This window comes from Paramacrobiotus metropolitanus, unplaced genomic scaffold, assembly GCF_019649055.1.
Source record: "Paramacrobiotus metropolitanus isolate TYO unplaced genomic scaffold, Prichtersi_v1.0 Parri_scaffold0000015, whole genome shotgun sequence".
Lineage (NCBI taxonomy): Eukaryota > Metazoa > Tardigrada > Eutardigrada > Parachela > Macrobiotidae > Paramacrobiotus > Paramacrobiotus metropolitanus.
This window is the reverse complement of record NW_026570235.1, coordinates 791,097-817,959: the sequence shown is the minus strand read 5'-3', so window position 1 is coordinate 817,959 and position 26,863 is coordinate 791,097. Positions and strand designations below refer to the sequence as shown.

The following is a 26,863-nucleotide window of genomic DNA, read 5'->3' as shown; positions in this document are numbered from 1 at the left end:
CTCTCAAATTTAAACTGACCACTCGTACTCAAAACCAAAACAGATTGCACGTATTACACACTAGTACTAACAGAATTACAATCAAACTGATTATTATCGAAGCTTCCAGAAATCATGATTCGGGGTTCTGTGAATATCTGACAAATAATTGTAAAAGTATTGTACGAGTACTTACGTACTGCTAATTGTGAGTGCTGACAATCGGTGTTTCTTCTGTTGTTAGGCCAAAATGGCAACCTTGCACAACGAATTCCGTGCAACCACGATTAGATTTGTAGCCGGCAAATATGTAGTGGCTACTGAGTACTGACTAGACTGCTACTTGGTAAGGAATGTTTATGTAGCTACTGTAGCAAGACAAATGCGATGTCTTAGCAACATCGTAAAAGCATATAAAATTACAGTGACTAGTTTTTATTAAAATTTTGAACCTGTAATATTTTCCCTTGATTTTAAATGCCTGATTAAGATCAATGAGATAAATGCGCAGGGACATCCTGCCCAGCAGGAAAACCAGACGTAATATGGCAGTGGCGGGATTGCAGTTGATCCCGCCTCCTTGATTTCGTATCAGCTGTGCCGTCACTTTTAATTTGAAGAAGTGATTACGTTGCTCGCTGCCTGCCTGCACTTCTTCATTGACCAAGTTACCAACCAGCACTCTGCTGAAATTTAGTTATTTTTCGCGGATTCCACAACAGATGTTATTATGAAAAGATGATTTTAGTTACACAGGAATTGTAGTTTTTTATCTGTTGTGGTTCCTTTATGTTTATTCTAGCTGTTGCTAATTTTATCTCAATGAGTATTGTTGATTTAAATTTTAGAAGTACTTCTTTGATCTCATGACATGATATCGTGCAAACTACTGTCTCGATTTGCATTCCAACATCATTATCGCTGGTATCCGAATACCACAAAATTCCTCACATCCGTCAGGTTGTAAAATGTTAAGCATTGTTTGGGTACTGAGTGCGATCACTTTATGTATTGGCCAGTCGGATCATTATTATTCCAACCAGATTGCTGTAAAAATTCTTGGTGGCCCTGAAAAAGCCAGAGAACTCGCTAAGCGACATGCTTGCGAATATGTGGGCCAGGTACAATATTGGACCGCAAAATGATGCTTAAAAACCCGTACCCATTTCATAGATTATTTTATACATGATTTACGGATGTTTTCGATGTTTGATCAGGTGGGGAGCCTGCAGGATTATTACTTATTCGAGCATACACGAATCGCCAAACGATCGCTAACAGATTCTGGTGACAGTCATCAGAGTTTAACAGACGACCCTGAAGTGAGTGCCATCTTATTTTTGAATGCCCGTTTTTAGGGCCTATAAAAATCGTGTCAAATTGTGAGTTATCCCTTGGACTTTAAATTGTTTATGAGGATTGTTTTTGGCGTTGTTATTACGACTATACCTGGATGACTCATCTCTGCGTGTTCTCCTGTTGTAGGTCGTATGGTTGGAACAACAGATTATTAAACCACGCACAAAACGGGATCTTCTCAGCGGCGCTGGAGGCGGTCTACCATTCCCGGTTTTTCGACCAAATTTACCAAATTTTGGAAATATTAATAACATTAATCCTGTGATGCCCCGTAACAAACAACAGTACATGTTTCGTGATCCGCTGTATGCGCAACAGTGGTATCTGGTGAGTGAGATTTGTTACCTTATCTTCTGTTGTGCTTTCTGACGTGGAGATTATGAGCTATGATTTTCGTACAATTTACGTCGTCTTTAAGCATTTTTATAACTATGGCTTAAGAAAACCGGTATTATACAGAGTTTTTAAACTTAATGGGATCGACATATTTATCTGGTGTTTTGCAATAATAAAAGAAGAAAGCTACATCAGCAAGCAAGTTTTTAGCGAATACGTACCTGAAGGGATGACAAAAAACTGGAACAAATATTTTCACTTTGGACACTGTTTTCCGCAGTCATTTTGTGTGCATAAATTCATAATTGAAATGTAAAGCATGTTTTGCTGACTGTCATAGGCTTTCAATTTCATCCACTTTGATCACGTTCACTGGCTGCATTCTTTTTTGAATTTTAATATTCTTCCTTGTTCGTGGAATTATTCAATTATAAATAACGCTGTTATTCCACGTTACAGCACCAAGGCGCTCATGGAAACTTCGATATGAATGTTGAGAAAGCCTGGAGGCGAAATTACACTGGCAGAGGAATTTCCGTTAGCATTCTTGATGACGGTCTGCAGCCTAATCATCCCGACTTAATGCAGAACTACGTGAGCAGGATTTTTATAGATTTCTCCCGTTGCGCATTATTAACGCAGTTGTCATACGTAATTTAGGACCCTAAAGCCAGTCTGGATATTAACGGTAAAGATGACGATCCTACGCCAACTGACGACGGGAATAATAAGCACGGCACCCGGTGCGCTTGCGTTAACGAGTTGCTATGAAGCTTTCTACAAACTTTGGTGAATATAATTTTATTTACAGGTGTGCCGGTGAAGTGGCTGCTGTTGCCGGAAATGAGTACTGCGGTGTAGGCATTGCGTTTAATTCTGGAATAGGAGGTGAGATTTGGAGATAGCATCACTGGTATTATTTTTATCACGAAAGCTGAATTATAAATAGGTGTGCGGATGTTGGACGGCGATGTACACGACAGTATCGAGGCTACAGCCCTGAGTCTCAATCCGCAGCACATACATATTTATAGCGCTAGCTGGGGTCCAAATGATGATGGCCAAACTGTCGATGGACCTGGACCACTGGCGAAAAAAGCTTTTGAGGATGGCATAAAATACGTGAGTCGAAAAAACAAAACTCCAGTTGGTTACCTGGTGGCCGTATTAAAATCTTACTGTAGAGTTTAGACTTTACTTTTGATTTGCTATGCTGCATAATGGTAGACCACCTGGTATGATATCTGGTAAAAAAGTATGTTTGAAATTATGAACCATTTACCGGTTTCTCATTGGAAATTTGATGTACGGAAGGGTGCTGTCGCAGCCGCCAGTACCAGCTTCCGGTCACTGTGCATTTGATACGCATAGCCGGCTAGTGTCATTTGACTTATTTCCACTCAGACGCTCTAGTTACGCACGTCAGTGTTGATCTTTCTGGGTTATTCATGAAAACCTGTTTCCTTTTAACTGACAAAACAAACATTATCATTAGTTGCTTTTGCGGCGTTGATTTGAGCTTCTCGCGCTGTACTAGAGATGGTTTCCAGGCGTTTTCCCAAATATTGATTTTATCTGAAAATAATACACGTACACTGGGTTTGACCTGTTACTTTTTCGTTAGGGACGAAAAGGATTGGGATCAGTGTTTGTGTGGGCATCCGGTAACGGGGGTAAAAGTCAGGATAGCTGCAGCTGTGACGGATATACGAATTCGATCTACACCATAAGTGTTAGCAGTGCCGCTCAAGATGGCACTCGACCTTGGTATCTGGAGGAATGCCCGTCCACATTGGCTACGACGTACAGTAGCGGCGGCACGATGCAGCCAAGCATTGTCACAACGGATCTCAATATGCCCGGAAACGGAATGCGTCCCTGCACCACAAAGCATACCGGAACATCGGCGTCTGCTCCACTGGCGGCTGGGATCATCGCACTTGTCCTGGAGGCAAATCCTAGTCTGAACTGGCGGGATTTACAGTATTTGACAATGCTGTCAGCCCGTCCCGAACCACTAGTTGATGACTGGGTTATAAACGGGGTCGGTCGAAAAGGTACGTGTTTAAATGCACATCAATAGCAGATGTGCATGACAATCTATGCCAGATAATTACACTGACATTTTGCAGTGAGCACTAAATTTGGATACGGGTTAATGGATGCTGATCGAATGGTTCAGCTGGCTGAAAAATGGACCACCGTGCCTGAGCAGCACATTTGCTATACCGAAAAAATCGCCCAGCCAACGTAGGTTATGGTAAATTTATGTGTCTTTAATAGCGAATGCGTTTAAATTGCTTTGCTGCCTTCATAGGGAGGTGAAGAATGGCTACATTGCCGTGGAGATTTCCACGGATGGATGTCAGTATCATCCAAATTCTGTCGTGTTTTTGGAACATGTTCAAGCTGTCCTCTCCATAAAAGCTGTGCATCGCGGAGCGCTAATGGTCAAGGTGACGTCGCCGATGAAAACAACCAGCGTTATGCTTCATGAACGTCAACTCGATACCAGCAATCAAGGATTTAATGAGTGGCCGTTTATGAGCGTCCAGTCATGGGGGGAAAATCCCTCTGGAACGTGGAAGATTGAAGTTTTTGACACGTCGGCTGGAAATCAATTCGGGAATTCGGTGGCAAATAGCGTGCTTGTCTCGTGGTCGATGGTGCTTTATGGAACTGATAAAGAGCCGATTCCCAAAGCCATCCGGGAGATTCTGGACAAGGATGACAACCGTCTGGATGTGGCCACTGCTTTTCCGGAACCGCAGATCGCACAACAATCGGCATACAACTGTCATTTGACCTGCAAAACATGCCATGGCCAGCACGTGGATGAGTGCAACAGTTGCTTCAAGAACAATTACTTACATAATTATCGGTGTCTTCTCAACTGTCCGCGTGGTTTTTACCCGGTGAACAACACTATGACATGTCACTCGTGCCCACCCAAGTGTGTACAGTGCAGTGGCACTGGCGTCTGCTTAGCGTGCCAGTCTGGATATAATTTACAAGGAAGTCAATGCGTGCCTACCCATGTTAATATGGACGAGGAATGCCTGCATGGTATGCTGACTCACTTTAATCACCGCTTTTTTGCTTTGTTAGGTATTAACGTGCTTATGCTCTGCGTTAGGTTTATACTTTGACCATCGGCTGACAGAATGCAAGCCATGTCATGCAGAATGTCTAACATGCTCGGGACCGCTGCCTAAAGACTGCCTCTCGTGCAGACCACCGAAACTTCTGTTTGGGCAGTGTTTGGACAATTGTCCAGAGGGATTTACTGCAGAGAACGGCACTTGTGTCGTGCGCTCTGGGAATGATACCGGTGATTACGGGAAACACAAAGTTTTCAGCTCGTCAAGCGCCTACTTCTTGACGGCAACGATTGCCTGCACTGTGATAATTAGCATTGGATTAGTAGTTTTCTGTTGTCTACAAGCAATGTCTTCGGATGGTCACAAAGGTGCCAATCTGCTTTTGATGAGTAATGGTCATGGCCCGAAATACCAAAAAGCGCCTCAGCAGCCAGAGGACGGAGATGATGATGATGAGTCCGATGAGGAAGTTGAAACATTCTCCAGGAGAAGACTGTCAGACGCTCTCAGGAATGCATAGTTTTCCGGTTCCTTCTCTTGAAGTATTCTGTGTCTATGATGTATCCGTTTTAAAGATGTCTTAAATATATTTTAAAATCTTTATTAACGAAGTTTTAATTTTTTGTGAACGTTTTTCAGGTTCGATTTTTTGACATTTTAAAAGTGTAAAAAACGATTCAATAAAAGACTGATTTTCTCAGAAGGACGGAACTCTTGAGACGAAATAAGTGTCAGTTTAAATACGAATCTTGTAATACTAAAAATATTGGTAGAATAAAGATCTCGCCTTTGACGGGCGGAAACTCGTTTCAGCTGCGCCTTGACCCGTGAGTTCAGCCGCTACGTTGCACTGAGATATCTAAAATTCTACCATGTGTCTTCGGTTCTAACGACAAATTTCCCACTTCTGTCTTAGATTTTTAGCGCATGACGAACAGCGCGCATTTTTAGCGCTACTACAGTACGAGCATAGTATTTGTTCAGGCAGACAAATAAAAGTTATAAATTTATAATTATCCTTCATTCTGGTACCGTACAACTACTACCCTAGTACTTCGTACTGGTAATAAAGTCATCCAAGCCCTGCTCAAGAGGCTTTACAATATGGATCCCGGACACTAATTTTTGCTATGGTCTTAGTGTACATACAAGAGTGTCAGTCAACAAAAGCTAATAACATCATTCGCGTTCAGCTAAGTTAAAAGCAAAATACACAACTTCCTTCTCAACCATATCGCTGGAGGTACGGAGAACAGAAACTGCATTTCCTTGCTGAATCTCGATACCAGTTTTCTGGCGCAGAGGCTCTCTCGAACGAGGTTTGTCCATGCAATCGCTAATCTTTCTCGACAATTCTTTAAAAGATTTTTTCATCAGTGGTCCCCATGTGCCCGTAGTTTCCAACTCCAGCGGTTGTACTACGCAACGGTCTGCCATCCCGCTATACTTTTCCAACTTCCGGTTTTCGCGTGTTCCTGCTGCACTTCCCGGCATCCTGAAATCTGGACAATGTACGTTTGTATCTGCCAAGGTTACATCCCATACAAGCGGCTTTTTGTATTACATACGAAAAGATACTTTTTTTTTGTATTACTTACAAAAAGGTTACGTAACTTTTTGTATGTGATACAGCAAAGCCCCTCGACGCGGCCTTCAAGTTAAAATATCTTGTCCCACACTTTTTCTTGTTGGAAGAAGGGGGTGATGGTGCACTATTGCACACCACCCAGGGCGGCAGACGGTTGATTAACTTATAGAGTAATGACGTTGTGCAATGACTACTACAGTACGTCTACGAGACCAGTCTGCAGTCTGCGGTTGAACTCCGTTGAAGACTGAAGTGAGACGCATTCATAATCAATACAAAACGCGAAAAGCGTTCGCAGTGCCCTCTCGTGGCCAATGGTTCTCCGCGAACTCAAGGCACAATTGTTGCAGTTTGTTGATCAACCTGCGATGTCAAAATCGCTCAAGGCGGATATTGCAGTGCCAGTACCCCGTGTTTTTTGAGAACCTTGGATGAATTACTTATTTTTAATTTATCAAGTCTTTAGACGTTTGCATAGAATCATGTCGGGAATAAGTTCTTACTTTAGTAATTTTTATTTAGCCTTTCAGGAGGTCGGTAGATGAAAACTGACTGACATTAAATAAGCGGACGACTGGGGAACTTCGCGACGTTACTTATTTTTGATAACACAGTTTGAGTTACTTGTCTTAATAAGTTGGAAGTGTCTGGGCTCGTGTGTAACACATTGTTTCCGCTATCTCTTGTCACTTGCGACTTGTGGCTTGAGATTATTATTACCATGCGGTAAAACAAGCTGAGGAAAATATGCTGAAATCTGGAGGCAGTTAAGAGTTATGGAGAATTGAGCGAAGCAGGATAACTGCCTTCTCGTACCTGTCTCTTGGTGAAGAAATCCACCGCTCTGAACTTGCTTTCGTGAGTATTCTGAATTTGATTCAATTGTTTATGTTTTTAAGCTTAAAATTTTCAGTACCCAAGTTACTGAAGTGAAGATAGCCAGGTGAATATGAGTTTCGATCAAGTTTCGCGCAGGTAGCACTGACCAAATTATTGGTAAACTTTGTAACGAAAAGCCGAAAATTAACAGTAGTCTCTGAATCGAGTTAAACTTTCTTTACGTATCAGCATAATTGTCGGCGGGACTCTTGGAAGATCGAAAGAAGTAAAAAAGTTGAAAATATCAGGGAAGTTGGAATTCTCCGTTGGTGCTTGTTCAGCTTCTTAAAAAACATTTTTTTGTGGTAATCCGTAATATGTACCGTATTAAAATATAAATTAACTCACTTATTGGGCCAACAAATCAATAAAATTATAAAAACACAAACGCCGACGGAAACTCGTATCAAAAATTAAAAGCTAGAATGACTAATAGGTGCTCAATAATTTAATCGATTGCAGATTGCTTTTAACTTGTTCAAGTTGTTGTTGGCAGCGGATACATACATAGTGGAATTGACTGTGAATAACCACTGGTTACATTGTGGACATTGGGCGATTTTGTTGTCGGAACTGACTCCGTTGAGATTTAGAAGAAATTACAATAATTATAACATAACTTACTCGCTATAAATATTGACCGTAATATTTTTTTGCAATACAAGTTGCGGAGATTACGCAAGATCTGTGGCAGTACTTACACGTGCTGACGATAATTTTCCAGTTTGCATAATCGTCCGATCTTCTGATGTTTCTGTCGAGATAACGAACCTATCGATGGTAACCGTGTAAGGAATAACCGGTTCAAAAACAAGCGACGCTTTTCATACCAGCAATTTGCTATAAACGCGGCGATGAATAGCCGACATTCGAGAAATGTCGAGAGATTGAGGTTAGCTTAATTTTGCGAAAGTTAGACACATGTGGCTGAATCATTATTACAAACACCTGATATATATGAAATGCGGCATGTGTGAAAACGATTCAAGCGCATTTTACTGTTGAAATTGGCATTTCTTTTGTAACAGCGATTTTTAATAATATTTTTACTTACCCTATCAGTTCCTTAAATTTATTGACCTAAACACAACTAAATGTTACCATTGTTGCAGTACTAATATGGTACGATTAGATTCGATAGATTAGTATCGAAAATTTTGTTTACTTACAGTTACAGTAAAAATCTACGAAAAAGTATCGCAACCGATTGGAATGCAGTTAAAATTTTTCACTCGTTGGTTTAAGAGTTTTCCAGCTGGCTGGTAAATGCATCGTAGGTTAGTTGATTCGTTTGTTGATTGTGTTTTAATGGTATCGTTGATACAGCTACTTGTCCGCTGCAATGAGCTCGAAAATCGAAAACCGGAAAGTAATGGCCATCCAGGCGCGTAAAAAACGGATCAAATCAAAGAAAAAGAGCAGTGTCAGTGGCCCAGCAGCAGCGTCAACGCCGTCAACAGCAGCAACCGTTTCGTCTGGATTAAATCGAGGTGGTGCAGCGAAAAAGGATGATCCGAAGAATGAGTAAGTCTTCAGGGGAATATGAATCACGGCATTGCTCGTAGTGGGCCCAAACGGAAATTACTAATAAGCCGAGTGGTACTGCTGTGTTCCTGTGCCGTTCTTTTGAATACGCGTCGCTGTATGCGTGCGTATGTATGTGAAAGGCGCGTGTTGTTGTGGTTGCAAATTGTGTCATTGCGTCCATTATTCGCTGCTGTTCGCCAGTAATTTGGAGCAATGTTGTTAGTTGAGTTAGAGTGTTTAGTGAAGTTAGTTAGAGCACTGCTTTCGTACGGATGCTGCTGGCCGCTCTTCTACGAAGAGATGCTGCTGGCAACCCCAGCGATCGATGCATTTTCGGCGGTAGATGTGATGCGCTCTAACAGCATCCGTCATGCCGGTTCAGTTCGGCAACGTTGGCGACAAGAAACGAAGTGGCTTTATAGATTACATGTTGGTCCATCTATTGAAATAGAATTGAAATATGGATCGACATTTGCAAGGGTATTCCGCGCTTGCTCGCTCGCTGACTGTCTCGCGGGGTTCTTTTTGCCATATCGTGCGCTTACTGCACTTTATCCATCATAAACTGACAGTTGTATAAGGTATCCGTCGGATTACTCTTTCAAGATCGCTGCTTATTTCGCGCCTCAGTGAGTTTGCTTTTGCTTATTTTGAAAATCCATTGTCCGATTAACCGAATGGTATTTTCGGGCTAAGCTTAGCACTGGATTTCGCCGCGTAAAGTTTCCCACACAGTTACCGGGGGTTGTTTGTACTTATTTGCTGATGAAATAATCTGCTTACAACTGCTGTGAATTGTTATGGCGCTGTGTAGAGTTTCGGATTACGTTTCATTTACTGTATGCAGTTGCCATCGGCGAAGCGCCCTGTATTGGAGCTCGAAATCACTTTTATGCACTTGGATAATCCTGCATTTGCAAAATGAGTGATACTGGCAGATCGTGCGTCTTCATCGGATTTTCGTAATATAGTTCTGGATGATGAATTCGGTTTATTTAGATGGGTATGCTTTTGCGTTGTAGGAACTATGGTAATAGCGCATGCGTATGGCGTATAGTAGTATAATCAAACAGACACCATTAGCTTATGAAACAAAAAATTATTGATTGGTTTCTTAATTTGAAAAGAAAGTGCGTTTATTGGGTACCCACTTTGAGTTCTATCTACATTGACCGCATTTGTAGATAATTTCGATCGAGAATTGTTTAATTTTTGATTATTCACTTTTGATACTGTTGTTTGAATATGCTTATGCAAATAGTTAGTTACCGTTAGGATAGTGCAGAATAAATATACCTTCCTAAAGAATGTACGTAATGTTAGCGCCACCCAAAAATGCTGTTTCTTGGTCGATCGAAGTGATGTGTTATGTACATACTATGTGTACTTCGTACTTGTGATAACAGCCGGTGCCCTGCAAATTTTCCGATTTTTTAAGAAGCGATTGAGTGTGTTGAAATCTCGTATGTGAAAATAGGAAGTGCCAAGCAGTAAATAAACAAATGTTGCTTTCGATAATTTGACTCCCGCGACAGACACGCAATTAAGAAGCGATGGCATTTTTACGCTTTCAGACGTGATCGTCGAGTACAAAGAGAAGTAAAGCGGATCTTTCGATAGTAGTTGATGTTGAAATTTTGCGACCATTATCCAGTATCGCGAATTAGAAAAATTACTTCCATATTTATTCGACACTTCGAAAGTAACTTGTTTTTTTACGGGAATATCTTAAGCGTTTAGAGTTGTGTTTGGAATTCCGATTTATTAATTCGAAGCTTTCTTCATTGACAGAGGAACCAGTAGTTAGATGCGCTTTAATGCAGGGTTATTTTGCAGGGAGGTAGATTCTCAGTCGGAAGCAGATGAGGGATCGGCGGAGATCAGTTCTCCTCCCGCTGAAGAAGAGGCACTTCATGAGCGGGAAGATGAAGACGAGGAGGACGAAGCAGCCAAAGGGTCAGATGAAGAAGAGCAAGAAGATCCCAAAGACTACCGGAAGGGTGGCTATCATCCTGTGAAGATTGGTGACTACTTCAATAATCGCTACCATGTCGTGCGGAAATTAGGTTGGGGTCATTTCTCCACCGTTTGGCTGTGCTGGGATCTGCTAGGAAAGCGTTTTGTGGCACTGAAAGTGGTCAAAAGCGCTAGTCATTACACTGAGACCGCGCTGGATGAAATTAAGTTACTGCGCTGTGTCAGGGACGCCGATGGAGCAGATCCGCATCGCAGTCGCGTTGTGCAACTGCTTGATGACTTCAAAATCTCCGGCATTAACGGCACTCACGTATGCATGGTTTTCGAAGTGTTGGGATGCAATCTGTTGAAGTTAATTATCCGCAGTAAGTATCGTGGAATCCCTTTGGAGAACGTGCGCTGTATCATTCGACAAGTGTTGGAGGGATTGAATTATCTTCATTCTAAATGCTCGATTATCCACACTGACATTAAACCAGAAAATATTCTCTTATGTGTGGATGAACGCGATGTGCGGAAACTGGCCTCGGAGACCATTGAAATGCAGCGGGCGGGCTGTCAGTTGCCGGCTTCGGTGGTGTCCACCGCTCCGAAAGATCAGCGCACCAATTTGATTACCAGCGATATGTCGAAGAAGAAGCGGAAGCGCATCAAGAAGAAACAGAAACGTCAAGAGCTACTGATGCAGGAACAGGAAAAGCAGTTGCTTGAACTGGATCGTCAGGCCTCCGATGAGCCTCCAAGTGTGGCATCGGGTCATGATGATCGCTTTACGCGGCATCACGATGCACATCAACATGGTGCGGGTGCGCCGCGTAGTCCGGGCACGAAAGAGCGCAAGGCCATACATGCCATGGACGCCATTTATGATGAGATTACTGGGGCGTCAAGTGAGAAACTGGCAGTGCCCAATTTAGCTCCGGTGGGCGAAATGAATTTATCAGCAGACAATCCGCCGCATTCTCCAAAGGGAAACGGTAAGATTAACACGCGCCAACCATGGCTAATTGTAGAGTTGTCATTATAGCTGGTAGAAATTATGTGATATATTAGAGCGATTGGTCGCTGTTTCTCATATGGATTAGTCGGGCGTCATGCTTTTAAAATAGGCAAGAACTGCGCATTCGTTCAACTGCTCTTCAGAACGGTTAAGGAACGCAGTCTGTGATATCGTTATGAGTGGGGGTTGTGACGATATGGAATGCAATAAATACGAAACCATTGTAAATATAGAGTAGAGTCAGTAGACAGCAAAATACTCGTAATCATGTGGATGCATTCAACGTCAAGTATAATTATTAATGTTGTCATATATCCAGACTGATTTTATGTAGCTTCCGGTTTCAGTCCTTGATTTCCTTTTTAAGGTATCAGTGAGAATCCCAAAGGCGGTGCAGGTGGCAGCATTCATAAGCAACCATCGGCATTGTCCCTTCTGGAACAGAATCTCCGCTCTCTGGATGAAAACGGTTGCAATGGGATATTACCGAATTTGACTGGCAACGGTATAGGTTCGATGGTGCCGCAGAAAGCTCTAAATGTGACACCGTGCGGTTTCATGAACGATATTACCGAGCGGCCGGATCCTGTACACGACATTTGTGATATTCCGGTGAAGATCGCCGATTTGGGCAACGCGTGCTGGACAAGCCTGCACTTTACTGAGGACATTCAGACGCGTCAATATCGATCGCTGGAAGTTCTTATTGGGGCTGGCTATGGGCCACCAGCCGATATCTGGAGCACGGCCTGTATGGCCTTTGAAATGGCAACGGGCGATTACCTCTTTGAACCGCACTCTGGCGATGACTACTCACGGGACGAGGATCATATTGCCCATATTATCGAGTTATTAGGACCAATTCCACGCCATCTTGCCCTGGCTGGAACATACAGTCGTGAATATTTCACCCGGCAGGGTGGATTGCGCAATATCAGTGATTTGCGTCCGTGGGGAATGTTTGATGTGCTAGTGGAAAAGTATCGCTGGCACCCTAGGGATGCAGCGGGCTTTAGCGATTTTTTGCTGCCGATGCTGGATTTTGATCCGCAGCAGCGCGCTGCCGCAGCAGAATGTTTGAATCACCCTTGGTTAACCGGCGATGAAGAGGCTCTGACGCGCAAATTATGCCCCAACCTCCCGGAAGTCAGGTCCCCTTCGGCAGAGGATGGCGATGGGCCGGCATCCAATGATTCAAGCAGTGATCTGGATGAATACTTGCCAAGTGGATATCGCGTTGATGAATATTCAGATGAAGCGGATAATGGCGATGCGAGCGGTAAATGTCGAATGTGTGTTGTGTAGCAGCGTAATGTCAGATTGATTAAGTGAAGCATTTATTCGCACTCTTGGTGCTGATTAAACCCTTAATAATTAAATCGCATTCACTGTAGTTTTTTTAGTATATTAGTTATAAAGCGCTTATTAGACCCCTATTTATTTAACAGCACTCACTGTACTTATTTTGTTGGGTATTTGTTAGAACGTTCTGGATTACGTATTTGGTTGTGTAGTTAGGGTGAAAGTTTATAAGTTTGGTTGTGTAGTTAAGGTGAAAGTTTACTTTCCAGCAGTTTATTTCTTTCGTTGCTAAAGAAATTATTTGATTTGTTAATCGCTGAGTATTTCGCCTTGTCAATAATTGTTGGCCGAATGTTGTTTAGGCGAAGAAGAAGAAGACTGGCAGAGCGTGAGTGAACAGAACCCTACAACACGCTCCAGCGGTTCGGACGGTGATGGGGGAGCTTCGTACCCGGCCTTTGTGACGGCTCACGAGGTGTCCAATAGCAGTGAGCCGTCAGCACTGCCTCGTGATAATTTGGATCCCACGCTTCTAATCGGCGCATTGGACGGCGGTGATGCTGAGCGCAACACGACTCCAATTCTGGCCTTCAGCAATGGGCGATTGATGAATGGTCCGACGACGACGGCGACGACGATTCCAGTAGACGCTGGTGACACCAGTAGTGACGCCAGAGCCAGTGATCTGGAGAACTGTGATGATGTGGAAGTCAGTGCCCTGCGCAAATGATACCTCCCTCTTATCCTCTCTCTCCCTTTGCGCGCCCTGTCCCTGATTATTTTTCTCATCCCAGCTGTACTCTTCCCCCGTTGTTATATTTGTTTTCAAGTGGAATCTGACAAACAATCAGTGTAGTGTTTCGCTGGAAGTACCGGCATCGCTCCGTGTAATGCATGCGCTGATTTTTCTTGTGAAATGCCACAGCTGACCGAATTAGAGCGCTGCAGTAAGTAACGTGCGGATTCTTGATAATAAGTGATCCAATGAACGCCGTTTGCCACTGGTTTTGTCGCCTAGTCTTGTTTGTTTCATGGTGGATACAGAAAGATTGTTTTTTCGTGTTTACTATCTTGTAATTTCCCTTTTTGTTATAGTATGTTAATTTTCTCTATCGTACTTATTGGCGCTCATTTTTAGTAAAATGTCTTAGCGCTTTGGCATTATTTATGGAGCTTTATCTTTCAAAGCAGTGTTGCTTTATGATGTCTGATAAGGTACGGGTTATAAACATGCTTAAATGCATCTGCATAATGAATTCGGCAATAGAGGCTTGGCTAGATTTCCCATTAAATACTTGCAGTAACAACAGTGTAGCTTGAAAGCTTCATAACAGAAGTATAGACTCTTATACTTATGTCAGTTGCTACACGATATACTTTTTATTCAAATATCTGCCAAGACTAATTAAAACTTGTAATATACTGTACTTAAGAGTCTTACGAAATTATTAATACTGCTCTAAATCCAAATAAAACCAAAATCGAACTCGGAACCGTGAACAAATTGCTTTAACAAGTACGTACGGCAAATACTTACTCGTACCTCTTTGAACGGTACCTTAAACAACAGCTGTTATAAATTCATAATTATTCATTTTCATTTCTATACTTTGAAACGAGTAAATAAATACGGTAATAACTCCCGTCTAGTAGTGCGCTTTTACGTTTTACCAGTTTTTTCACAGAAGGCTTAACTGCGGAAGCGTCATAGCAATACAATACTCTGCATCTGCAATCAAAATAAATACTAAGTAACTGCCTTAATACTGCCAAAAAGTAAATTTTTTATGTATTTTTAAGCCTATGGATACGATTTTTGCTTAAGAATACTTTTGTGATCATTTGGCACAGACCAGCCACAAGGACAACCGCCTTGGATGTTGTTCGGATGATACCGATCGTTGTCGGTACCATAGATCATTCTGCATACGAGTAGCACTGTTTTTAGTGTTGTACGCTGTATCTGCTCTCGTGTTTATAAAGTGTCACTCTTCAATAATAGCGCATAAACTTTATCAGTACTAAATTTTGCTTTCGTTATTTTTCCAGTTTATTTGCAAAAATTTTCCTGCTGTTATAGAGTAGTGACTCCAATACATATCTTCCCGTTACTGAATGGGAATTTCGGACATGCAGGTGAGATCGTAGACATTACGCTAATCTTCGTGCAGAAAAATATTGGAGAGTGTGCCAGTATGCCGCGTTCAGGTAACTAACGAATTCTTTGCAGCCTCCTGGTTCCCTACGTTTTCGCTCTTATGGCATGCACGCTGGAAGTGGCGATGCTGGCATGCAGAATCCGCTGCGAGCATATCCGCGCAATCCACTGTCGCCCGAGAACCTCGCACCGCGTCGTAAGTTACGCAGAATTCTCCACAACCACCTAGTTGGCCGTAGCATAGCGTTTCACAAGCGCGCAGAACGCACAAATGTTCTAAATAAAATTACGCAAATATGAAAAATTCGGTTTTGCAGCACGACTGTTTCTGGGCGACAATCGCGGTGATAACTACGGCGCACCAGCGCTGAAAAGTCCCACGTTCGATCGCAACGATTCACGCAGCGGTCCGTTTATCTTCCTGCTGGTCAGTGTCACCGCACTGAAATTCCTCTTTATTCCCGCCTACCGTTCCACCGACTTCGAAGTGCACCGCAACTGGCTGGCTGTGACGCATTCGCTGCCCGTGCGCCAGTGGTACGTCGAAGCCACGTCAGAGTGGACGTTGGACTATCCGCCGCTCTTCGCCTGGATGGAATATCTCCTCTCCCACGTGGCGCGACTCTGTGATCCCCGTATGCTGATGATCACCAAATTGCCGTACGCCAGCCACGCCACCGTCGTCTTTCAGCGCGTCTCGGTGATTGTGCTGGATGCGACGTTCGTGTATGCGACATACCAAGGTTATCGTTATTTACTGCAGCGCGCACTGAGCGCCAAGAGCCGCGCGGCGTATTCACCCGGGACGATTTATGCCTGTCTGATGTTGTGGAATGTGGGCCTGTTAATTGTGGATCATATTCATTTTCAGTATAATGGATTTTTATTGGGGTTTGTCCAGTTGGCGGTGATTCGGATGGTGGAGAAACGGTATTTTGCTGCGGCGCTGTGGTTCAGTGTGGCGTTGAATTTTAAGCATATTTTTCTGTACATGGCCCCGCCGTTCGGCATATTTCTCCTGCGACAATGCTGCTTTCCCGAGGGGATTTCGCTCAAAAATTTTAATATTAAAGCCTTTGCCATTTTGGGGGGGATTTTTCTAGCCGCTTCCGCAGTTTCCCTGGGTCCGTTTATTTATTTAAATCAGCTGGGACAAGTCATCAGCCGACTGTTTCCTTTCCAACGGGGTTTAACGCACGCCTACTGGGCGCCGAATTTTTGGGCCTTGTACAACACTGCGGATAAATTTCTCACGATCGGCGCGACGAAACTGCAGTTTATTCATTTACCGAATGGGACGGCGGCGTTAACAGGAGGCTTGGTGGGTGGGCAAGAGCATACTCTATTGCCCAGTATTACTCCGTCCGTGACCATGCTGCTTACCGTATTGGGAATGCTGCCGGCATTGTGCATGCTGTGGAATGCCAAAACGGGGGATCAGTTCGTCAAGGGTTTGACTATCTGCACACTCTCAAGCTTCCTTTTCGGCTGGCATGTGCACGAAAAAGCCATTCTGCTGGTGACCATTCCGTATACGTGGCTGGCGATTAATAACAATAAGGATGCCAAGATTTATTTGATTTTGACGACGGCGGGGTATTTTGGACTCCACCCGCTGCTGTTCACCGCACCGGAAGTGTCCCTTAAGTATATGATGCTGTTTTTATATGGATACGTTTTATTTCGACTGTTGAAGGATCGGTTTCCTCTCAGTCAATCGGCATGGAGTGTGTTTCCATTGCTGAATGCTGCGGAATCGTTGTATATTTTGGGATTTTTTGCCGTGGCTTTATATGGAGAGTGTATACATTTTGTTTTGCATTTGGATAGAAACCTGCCATTCCTTCCTCTCATGATCACATCCGCATACAGTGCTCTTGGCGTTGTGTATGCGTATGTCAAGTTGTTGCTCTCTGGTATGCGATAAATTAAGTATTTTCCGATAGGCTGTTACGCCTTTGAGGAAAAGAGTTTTAAAAAATTTTAGAGGCTACTTTGTATGTTTTAACCAGTTTATACCCGAAAAGCCATTAAAACCCTGGGAATTTGCACATTTCATTTTACTTTATGGCTGTTCTGCCACTTCTCGGTTGATTCACAAAGAACTGTATACATACTGGGAGAATTTCAGTCACAGCATCACTTTATTGCGAACGCACAATTCAATTGGGTATAAAAACAAGTGAAAAATCACAGAAACAACAAAAGCAGTCCACTTTTGAGCAGAAAGTAAATACATTCTTATCCACATTATCATAATTAACTTTCAACACCCAAAACGTAAAAATAACAGAATGTCTTTGGTACAAGAGACTTATAACAGTAGACACAGACAAACAACAATGCGGTCACTCCGCACATCAGGAATGCATTCACACCTCCGACGAACTCGGTTTCCTTTTAACATTCTGATTAAACAAATAGTTTGCTCTGGAATTTACAACGGGGCTAAGATCATCGGGAACATCAGAATGAAATCCACTGGAATGATCGGAAAACGACGGCTTATACGTCACGCCGGGTGCCGCCGTATTGTGCACCGAGCGATTAACCGGTATAGTGACAAACTGATCGTTCAGGTAATCTTCGTTTTCGATCAGATTACCTGGTCGACTGGGATTCGGTGACCGGGAGAGCATTGGCTGTAATTCCATATCATCCAGTGCATTCTTTGCGCCAACAGGACGCACAGTGCGCTTGGGTTTCGTTGGGGTTTCGGTAGTATGTCCGGGAAGGACCTTATACGTTGGCACATACGTCTGGTTGTTCACTGGACCATGTCCATCCACGACGCTTGTGGGTACTTCCTGTGAGCGTCGACGGAACTCATCGTTAACATAATCGGAACCGATTTGATTGGCGACATTTTGATCCTGATATGGAATATTCAGGTCGATGTATTTTTTCCGTACAGACGCTTCCAATAAACTGCCAAGATGTACACCAAGGGCAGAAAATGATGGTCGCGCCTTTGGTGCTGCTTCCCAGCAGTGTTTCATCACTTCGTACCTAACAAAATTTATTAGCTATCATATAATTCTCAACCGAATTTCACAGGTAAATCTCTGGACTGCGAATCATTTTTGAACCAGTTCAAAAATCCATTTCCTTATTGGTGCATGGCTAACAGACCTATCATGCGTTTTTCAATTTAATAATACCGACTGCACTTATTGATTGATTTTTGCTCATTATCACTACAGGGAACAAGAAATACTACCAACATACATTTCTTTAGGCGCCAGGTACGGACGCTCCATGCGGTATCCATCCCGAACCCTCTCGACGAAATCCTGGTCAATATTCAGACCAGGATAAGGAGTTGATCCGAGGGTGAACAATTCCCACAGCAATATGCCAAATGACCAAACATCACTCTCCGTGGAAAATACGCTCTCATAGATACACTCAATGGCCATCCATTTGACAGGCAATTCAAACTGCAAATATTATCTTATACATCGGCTTACAATAAAACCTGAAGTGTTTCCGCAGAAATCAGTCCATACCACATTTTTCTTTGTGTAAACCGAGTACTCTTGTCGCGCCAGGCCAAAATCGCAAATTTTCACCACGTTGTCGTCGGCAACCAGTACGTTTCTTGCCGCCAAATCACGATGAATCACGTGATGAGAAGCAAGATATTCTGAAGCAGAAACGAAAAAATTCATTTGGTTGTGCGGCTTATTGGGTATCTCCATATCTGCAGAAGTACACCAAACCTTACCCATTCCACGGCTAACTTGGAAAGCGTAACAAATAAGATCTCGTGTCGTAAGGATGCGCCCGTCAAAATCCTTCTCTTTTTGACGTTGTAATTCCATTTGTTTTTTCTCGATTTCGTCCAGCTGATCGTCCGTTAACGGCAACAAAACGCCTTCAATGACATCCACTTGATTGAAGAAACGATGACCTTGATGGCGCTGAAGGTATTCGCGCAGTGACCCGTTTGGGCAGAATTCCATTAACATATACAATTCACCTAAACAAATGACCTCGCTGTCGCAAAAGCTAACTATAGCTTAGCAAACCATTTCATAAAAGCACCAGAAAACACTACAATACACTGAACACTATGTTGGTAATTTTTTGGAACTTTTTCCATGCAGCTGAATTATTTATAGAAAAAGCGCGAAACTGCTGACATTTGTAATACTGGACATGTATTATTAATATAAATAATTTCGCATGATAACAGCATGCCATGGTTAACTAGAATAAAAATAGTAATAAATAATTTGTGGAAACGCGTTTAGATAATTACCTTTCGTCAAATTTTTGGTAACCGCTCCGAGTAAATTAACAACATTCAAATGCTGTCCAATGTGCGCCATAATTTTGATTTCTCCCAATAGAGATTTCCGTTGAACAATATCCGCAGTTTCTTTGAGCGTTTTCACGGCTACAATGGTCCGGCCGGGAACATTGTTTAAATCCTCAGCTTCTGCCTTGACCACTTTGCCGAATTGTCCAGAACCCAACACTTTGCCCACTAAAAGACGACCATCAGGATGATAATGATTATTATATTTTGCTCATAATTGAAAACCGAATCTAATCACACGTGCTAACAAAGTTGTTTGTCGACAATCTGATCCAGCCACCTTGGTGTATTATTAGTATACCCCAAGAACAGCAAGGAAATGTTGCGAATAAATTCACAAAACTTACAAATATGTAATTTTTCTTTCGGAAATTCCCATTTTTCGTCATACGGCAGTAAAGCCACTTGGTCCGTGAGCGGCACGTTCGGATCAATCAGTGCCGGATTGGCGGTGTCGTTGTGCAGCAGCGCTTCCAAGTACACCAATTCCGCAATCCTGTTCTATATTATTTTTATCAAAATTACGTTTATGGTAAAAATTCTTTATGGTAAACTGCAATCTATAACTGTAACCAACCGCGTACCTTCTGTTTTATGTTGCGCAGGCAGCAGAATATCGCAATCGGAGTGAAAATCAAAAATATACCCCCGACAATCCCACCAATCATGGCCAAATTCTTCTGTCTATCCTCGTAAGACACTCCACCCACCACTTTCCAGGTCTTGGAGATCTCCCCGGCGGCATTTTGCACCACACATAAATACTGTCCCTGATCGTCATGTGTGAACTTGGCATTAATCAATCGCGCACCATTCTTATCGATGGTCACAGCTCCATTCGTAGACACAGGTCGGCCATCTTTAGTCCAGGTATACCAAGGCACCGGCTTAGCGGTCGCTTCACAGTCCAATTCCAATCGACCTTGATAGTCAACGTTTTTTTCCGCCACGTCCTCCTGGACATGTGACACAAACGCTGGTGCGGTAGGGGCTATAGGACATCAGTTTTGCAAATAAGTTGACAATGTGTGACTTGATGTTGTTCAAGAAACACGTCATTATAATTCAGTCATCGTAATTCTAAGTTCTAATAAAAACTGGGCTTATAATTTTGGCCATTTTCCGAAAGCGCATGTGCGCAAAACGCAGAAATGGTTTCTATAAATGAATTTCAGCTATCCAACTGTGCACATGCGGCCCCACAAACACAGCAGCAAATACTTTTATACCTCGGACTTTCAGTTCGAAGGGAACACTCCGTCGTACATCAACTGAACCAGCCCGGCCAGCTATGCATCGGTATTGTCCTTCCATATCCGGTTGGACTTTATCCATTCGCAGTATAGCGACGTGTGAGTAGATATCATCCACATCGCCAGTGGCTAATCTGATGCCGCTATTCTGCTCCACTGCTTGGAAACCACTATTATAATTCCAACTGCTTAACGGCTGTTTTTCCCACTTTGCGTAGCTGTATTCGTAGTTGTTTGCTTTGCAAACGAAAGTGACGTTTTCGTGTTGAACAGGCTGAGCCGGGACCATGGTTGCTTGAAATCCCTCTTCCACATCTACGAAAGAAATTGTAAACTAAATCCACAAATGGCAAAAACTGACCCGATCATCTTCGCCTCGTAGTACTGTTACGGTTACGGAACGTCGACGTTTACCGTACATGTATTTCGACTTTTCTATCATGCACAATCAGCGCTATCATAATAATTACTGCAGACAGTCTGCGAAACACTATCTTATTTTATACGCGGCAATAAATAAACTACCTGTACCTGTAATTAACACTCTTTGATCCAACGTTCTTTTATGGGTGCTTCCCATAAAATTGTTTTCTGCCATACACCGCAAAAATCCGGAATCACCAATCATCTGTTTAGACAGTTTAGCGGTTGTGTACCGCCCAGTGATGTCCGTATGAACAGTATATTGTTCATTCGGAACAAGCACAAATCTGTTTTCCCCTCCATCTGGTCCGCTATCCAGGCACGTCCGAGAGCATGGCGCCCATAGTAGAATAACATGCGGAGCGGGATAAGCGGTCACCGAACAAATAAACTCAACCCGCGTGTTCCACATAAAAAACGGCTTAGATTTATGTGAAATAATTTCAATCGTCGGTGCCTCTGTAAAATAAAATTTAATAGTTCCTATTGTATAATTATGTAATTTGCTCATGCATTTTCTTCAACATACATACCATTGACAATCAAAGTAACGTTGGCTGTATCTCTTTCGCCACGAGCAGTGGCCACTAGTGTGTAGTTGCCGGCATCCTCCCCAATCGCCCCAACTATCTGGATGCCGGTCATATTAGCGTATCCCACACGCATTATCCGGCCCTGTCCCACCGCCACCAGCTTCTCGTTCTTGTACCACTGCAGTCTTGGCTCCGGATGGGCATCCATAGTGACGTAAACATCGGCCCGTGCGCCTTTAATGACCTCCACTTTCGGCTTAGGCACTCCCAGTGTCACATGGCTATTTCCTAAGAAGCGTCAAAACCCATCGTAACTATCAGAAGTGTACATTTTAAGGCTTTAGGAATCAGAATTCAAAAATATACACCACCGAACGCAATACGATCATGAACTACACAAAGTTTTGTTCGGCTTACTATGCACGACGATCGAAAGCTGTGCAAAGCATCTCACCTGGATAAATTTTCACGTACACAGTACGCGATCTCACGTTTGCCGTATTGGAAGGAAACTTTGAAGAGCAAGTATAGTCTCCATTGTCCAGAAACTCGGATGTTCGAACAGTCAGTATTTTTCTAACCACCCTGTACTGCAAACCGCTCTCTGCCCCGACTTTGTCCTCCGTTTCCTCCTTTTCATCTTTCCTTCCCCCTGTCTGAAGTAAAACTTACTAAAACACCTAAGGTAATTTTTTTTCGGACAGTTATTCGAAAACCGGGTGAGACACTGCAGTTGGGTGATTTGACTTACCGAAGCGGAAGGAAGTGTCCAGTCCAGTTCAATAACCCCATGTGGTTTAATATGCACTTCGCACGATATGGAAAAATCTTTTCCCAGAGTGACATGTCGAACGGATTCAGTATTGATGTGAGGCACGGGTGGGTCGCTGTTCTCTGTAATGAAAAACAAATACTGCAACAAGTGACCACGTTCCAATAAGTACGTATATTCAGCATATAAAATCAGTACCAAAGTAATAAAAATGGAGGCTTTTATCAGCTTTCTTTTCCTTTCCTCCGATTTTTACTTTGAAACGACAAGTAAAACCGCCGGAGAAAAACACCGTGGGGTACAAAACAGTAAAGCCGATGGTTGGATCATAACGAAGATCTTCCGTTAACGGTCGATTTCCTTGTCCCAATAACTCCACGACAGCATTGGAGTATGTCGGCAAACAGGCAATTATGGACGGCACGCCCTGGTTCAGTGTGATAAATTCCGGAAGATCGGGAAGTGCACCATCCTCAATCAAGAACAGCTGTTCTGGATCTAGAAAAAACTTCCTAATTCAATTCTTTAATAATGCCGAAAATATGACTCAGTACAAGACGCACCAGTATATTACAGGTACTATATATGTACGACTACTTAATCAGCAAACGCAGATGGCAAATTAATCAAATTAAATATAATTACCAGCTTTTTCGGCAGTAGCATTTCCTGATTGCATTAGTGTCATCATGCAGTTGCAGTTGCCGCACAGTTATTGTTAACATTTAAACATATGAAGTCAAATCTAATGTTTTACATATTTTAATTAATCAAAATACATTTGAAAGGTTTTTTGCTCAGTTTCAATTTCATGCTATGCTAGCATCAATAAATTCTAGAAATCGCCCATGTGCAAGTGTTTCTTAGGAAATGTGCGGTTCGTGGTTAAACCAGATCCAAATCGTTATTGTGTGATACGCATCAAACATGTACAAACATCGCACCAAAAACCAATTTGATTTTTTCAGTAAGAAATAAAGAAGTTTAACCAACTTACCATTAACAAAAACGTAAATAGAGCGAGTGTATTTCTCGTCGACGTTGGAATCTTTTTGCGGCGGAGAACCGACATATTTGCATTGATACCGGCCAGTATCGGATCCAGTCGCCGTGTTAACTGTCAGTGTGGACACAACGCCTTCCGGTAGATTAATCGTATCAATCGTAACTTTGTTATCATTCTGGAAAACACGAGTGTAAACAAAGATAAAACGTCTGATCGGATCTCGGCACGATGAAATCGGTCCGAAGGGAATACGCTGCTTTATATTAGGCATAAACACACCGCAATATGTATGCTTGCATTTATCAATACATTCATAGTTTAATCAAATTCTTCGGTTGGTAAAGAAGGCTGTCTTACGGAGTTAGCGATAACATACCCGCTGAGCTTCTCGCGGCAGCACCCAGTCAATTGTCTGAACGCCCCTGCATTTTAATTCAAAATTTCCACCGGCTGGAGTGTCTATAAATGGTGTACCCGGAGACAACACAGGACGATCCCGAATATCATTGTCTGCAAAATCACACCGTTGCTACATGTATCACACATAAACAAACTTATTCAACGAAAATCCAGATGTGCTACAGTAATAATTCATGGTCAAGCTATCAAGTCCATACATAGTAAGTTATTAACGTAAGTATGTATGCACTATGCAATTCAATGTAAAACGATTAATTATAATAAAATTCAGAGATCAACTCCTAAATTCTAGGAGTTGATCTCTAAATTTTAAATTTTATAGCAAAGCAATCGATTTGCGTCATATATACACAGAACGAGTGCATCAAACATGTTTGCAGTTTTCTTGTGCTTCCGGTCGTAGTTCATATTTCAGACGCTTCAAAGATGATCGTTTTTTATTCCGAAATTTCAGTACATTTAAATTTTTGCATACGTTGACGTGCAGTTCTCTAACCAGCAGTGTCTACTGTCCATTTCTATGGACACCGCACTGCGCTTTTTTGTGGACGCATAATATTATGTGTACAGATCGTAGCCCGTTGGTGTTGAATCAAACCGTGGACTGATATGACCTCCATCCGCTGCTGATGAACAGTCAATAGTCTCACTCTCCATACAGCGAAATGGAGTAACATGAGCGTGCCGACAGAGTTCGGCCAAATGGAACGTCATGAACAAACGTTGAATGCGTGACGCATACCACTTTACAAACACAACCCTATCGATCTGGGTGAATCACCTTGCACAAACCGGTACTAATCCATGCATACTTTGATAATTTCTCGTGTTCTCAGAAGACTGAAAAGTCCTTCACTTTAACGTCTAAACCACTGTGGTCAACATGACATCACAGAAGGATCAATGAAATAGCGACATTTTAAAAACCGGGATGTACAGTGTACCATTAATTGGGAGCAAATTCCACAGGCCAACGTGAATCGATAAAAAATAAACAGATTTAACCAAAACTATCAGAAAAAATGAGAGTCATTATTGATAACAGGTGTAGTTTTTCCTTGGTTCTCAGACTTTTGCACTTGAGGTTCACATGCCGCACCTCATAAAAATACGGACACACTGTCGAAAATTATGTTGCGTTTTTTTTCATGAAAATAAATTTAACGCAACCAGGATACCAAGACAGATACGAGTACCTAGACGTAATTACTGTATTAGCATCACTTAATGACATTTCAGCATTTATTTAAAAACCTCGCAGTCTAATAAAGAAACTCAAACAACCAACAACTGTAAGAAAAAACACGGATTCCATGCGTATTTAAAACTCCGTCATATTTGTATTCACCATATGAAAAGTTATAAAATAGTATTTTATAAAATAGTGTTTTACTTTTATCAATTCCATTATAAAATAGTATTTTACTTTTATCAATTCCTCACAAAGAAAAGACGTTGCGGTGTCCAAAACCAACATTTGCTGTGCAGGCTGCGGACGTATTAAATAAAACTAAGGATTTCGTTCTCCTGATTAAATTATATACTGTATTATATGAAAATTTATTTTGATTACCACAAGCAGTTTTAAGTTGTACGAGTATATCTGGAGCCTGGACGCATTTACAAATGACCAGTCGCACAAAGAACATTTAAAATTCAGGTGTATAGTATATACCACATATACTATAATATTATTATACATTATTATAACATGTGATACATACATATTTGCAGTTCTCGGCAGTTACCGCCTGCCGCTCCACGAGAAATGTTTTTGGGGTGGATACTTTATTTTTACCTTTTTTATTATTAATCACTGACAACTGCACATGCAGCTTTTTACCTTGTGCACAAGAGTAGCCCAGGAGCAAAAGATAAATCGAAAATTCTATTATGCCAATATGCAACTTCCGATATGGTAAATCCATGGCGACGAACATAACAGATCAACGACAGGGCACACCGGTTTCTTCTCGATCGCTGTCCAGTTAAAGAGATTCGCGAAAAACAGGTGACGAACGAGTTCAAGTCTGTGCCATCGTACAAGTACACAGTACTGCACAGTGCACACAATTTAAAGGATATGGGTCTACTTGGAAATGGAGTCCATACCCATATCGGCATTAATAACAGTGCACAATTTTGTTGTGAATGACCAAGGGTGTGGGCAACTGTCGCAACCCAACCTACGAACTCCTGGTTAATGATCGATAATCGATGCTGGTTCCAGAAGCACTGCTCTGATAGTGAAGTAAAGCGCCAAATGTCGTGTACATCAGTACATTAAAGTTAAACCATTCGGTCATTCATTCATAAATAACAGCAATTGTAATTCCGAACAGTGATTCGCAAATTACGAAACAGATGAAAATAATCCTTTTCTGCACATTCTGCCGTCGAAATCTTCGATTACGGATAGATTGAGGAGCGCTTTCACTTTCGAAGCAAAACAAACCCAACTTCAAGCATCGTTTAGCATTCTTCACTGCCGTTATTTTTATGAGTTATGTTATGGCATGCAGCGGAGTAAGTATAGCAAATGTTGCACACAACTCAAACAAGTTTATTGTACAGTACTGTAAAAGAGGCGTAAAATACGTATGGTACCGAACGTTGGTCCACATGTGCGGCGTCTGCCATTTGCCAAACCGGCTCAGACGTATCGTAGACTGTGGAATAAATAGCGGCACTGTTTTCTGTCAATGTTTCACCTGTGCAATATGCGTCCGGTGCGGCTTGTATGTACAATACATAGGTATTAACTAACCATAAGTATCAAGTGCAATAGTGCATACTGTTTACCAGTAGCAGTCCTGTGGTACCGTATAGTACTGGTTGTGGCGCTAAACATGAAAGCAAATGCGGACTACAGTACAATAACTTTGAAACCGTATTAATATTAATGTTAACTTTGAAAAACCGTACC

At 42.3% G+C, this 26,863-nt stretch overlaps 3 protein-coding genes across 5 annotated transcripts; 2 read left to right on the top strand and 1 right to left on the bottom strand.

Moving 5' to 3' along the window:
* The first annotated feature begins 411 nt into the window (after nucleotides 1-411).
* LOC129585051 (uncharacterized) lies at nucleotides 412-14,327 on the top strand. Its single transcript, XM_055477567.1, has 15 exons — nucleotides 412-1,100; nucleotides 1,197-1,301; nucleotides 1,465-1,665; nucleotides 2,134-2,268; nucleotides 2,335-2,417; nucleotides 2,486-2,562; nucleotides 2,624-2,796; nucleotides 3,299-3,731; nucleotides 3,807-3,924; nucleotides 3,992-4,740; nucleotides 4,811-5,294; nucleotides 8,569-8,766; nucleotides 10,606-11,723; nucleotides 12,114-13,025; nucleotides 13,411-14,327. Exons 1-15 carry the CDS (start codon nucleotides 948-950, stop codon nucleotides 13,776-13,778), a joined length of 5,307 nt encoding a protein of 1,768 aa, XP_055333542.1. The 5' UTR covers nucleotides 412-947; the 3' UTR covers nucleotides 13,779-14,327.
* Nucleotides 14,328-14,460: 133 nt separating this feature from the next.
* Nucleotides 14,461-17,249, top strand: LOC129584864 (probable dolichyl pyrophosphate Glc1Man9GlcNAc2 alpha-1,3-glucosyltransferase). Of its 3 annotated transcripts, XM_055477243.1 has the most exons (5): nucleotides 14,461-14,564; nucleotides 14,849-14,951; nucleotides 15,129-15,184; nucleotides 15,279-15,402; nucleotides 15,524-17,249. In XM_055477243.1, the coding sequence occupies exons 3-5, from the start codon at nucleotides 15,164-15,166 to the stop codon at nucleotides 17,131-17,133; spliced, it is 1,755 nt and encodes a 584-aa protein (XP_055333218.1). In that variant the 5' UTR covers nucleotides 14,461-14,564; nucleotides 14,849-14,951; nucleotides 15,129-15,163; the 3' UTR covers nucleotides 17,134-17,249. The 3 variants fall into 3 exon arrangements, with proteins under 3 accessions (XP_055333218.1, XP_055333217.1, XP_055333216.1); XM_055477242.1 differs by lacking the exon at nucleotides 14,849-14,951 and having other exon boundaries at nucleotides 14,479-14,564; XM_055477241.1 differs by lacking the exons at nucleotides 14,461-14,564; nucleotides 14,849-14,951 and having other exon boundaries at nucleotides 15,007-15,184.
* An 88-nt stretch (nucleotides 17,250-17,337) lies between these two features.
* On the bottom strand, nucleotides 17,338-26,551 carry LOC129584862 (vascular endothelial growth factor receptor 1-like). The gene is made up of 16 exons (XM_055477240.1): nucleotides 25,781-26,551; nucleotides 23,894-24,027; nucleotides 23,509-23,692; nucleotides 22,710-23,009; nucleotides 22,491-22,633; nucleotides 22,194-22,395; nucleotides 21,740-22,027; nucleotides 21,315-21,665; nucleotides 20,760-21,098; nucleotides 20,115-20,521; nucleotides 19,878-20,031; nucleotides 19,471-19,698; nucleotides 18,934-19,188; nucleotides 18,716-18,852; nucleotides 18,435-18,646; nucleotides 17,338-18,215 (listed from the first exon to the last, which is right to left on the bottom strand). The coding sequence occupies exons 1-16, from the start codon at nucleotides 25,875-25,877 to the stop codon at nucleotides 17,579-17,581; spliced, it is 4,068 nt and encodes a 1,355-aa protein (XP_055333215.1). The 5' UTR covers nucleotides 25,878-26,551; the 3' UTR covers nucleotides 17,338-17,578.
* Nucleotides 26,552-26,863: the final 312 nt, after the last annotated feature.

What these genes read in the sequence shown, in the direction of transcription:
- LOC129584862 (XM_055477240.1), bottom strand. Translation starts at nt 25,877, where the DNA reads ATGTTCGTCGCCATGGATTTACCATATCGGAAGTTGCATATTGGCATA. An exon ending in GAAAGAAAAATTACATATTT is followed by an intron (nt 19,699 to 19,877) that starts GTAAGTTTTGTG and finishes GTCGTCTTTTAG; the next exon opens with TGGGCAAAGTGTTGGGTTCT. An exon ending in TACCAAAAATTTGACGAAAG is followed by an intron (nt 19,189 to 19,470) that starts GTAATTATCTAA and finishes TCATTTGTTTAG; the next exon opens with GTGAATTGTATATGTTAATG.
- LOC129585051 (XM_055477567.1), top strand. Translation starts at nt 948, where the DNA reads ATGTTAAGCATTGTTTGGGTACTGAGTGCGATCACTTTATGTATTGGC. An exon ending in AATAATAAGCACGGCACCCG is followed by an intron (nt 2,418 to 2,485) that starts GTGCGCTTGCGT and finishes TTTTATTTACAG; the next exon opens with GTGTGCCGGTGAAGTGGCTG. An exon ending in GCATTCTCCAAAGGGAAACG is followed by an intron (nt 11,724 to 12,113) that starts GTAAGATTAACA and finishes TTCCTTTTTAAG; the next exon opens with GTATCAGTGAGAATCCCAAA.
- LOC129584864 (XM_055477243.1), top strand. Translation starts at nt 15,164, where the DNA reads ATGGGAATTTCGGACATGCAG. An exon ending in TGGGAATTTCGGACATGCAG is followed by an intron (nt 15,185 to 15,278) that starts GTGAGATCGTAG and finishes AATTCTTTGCAG; the next exon opens with CCTCCTGGTTCCCTACGTTT. An exon ending in CGAGAACCTCGCACCGCGTC is followed by an intron (nt 15,403 to 15,523) that starts GTAAGTTACGCA and finishes TCGGTTTTGCAG; the next exon opens with CACGACTGTTTCTGGGCGAC.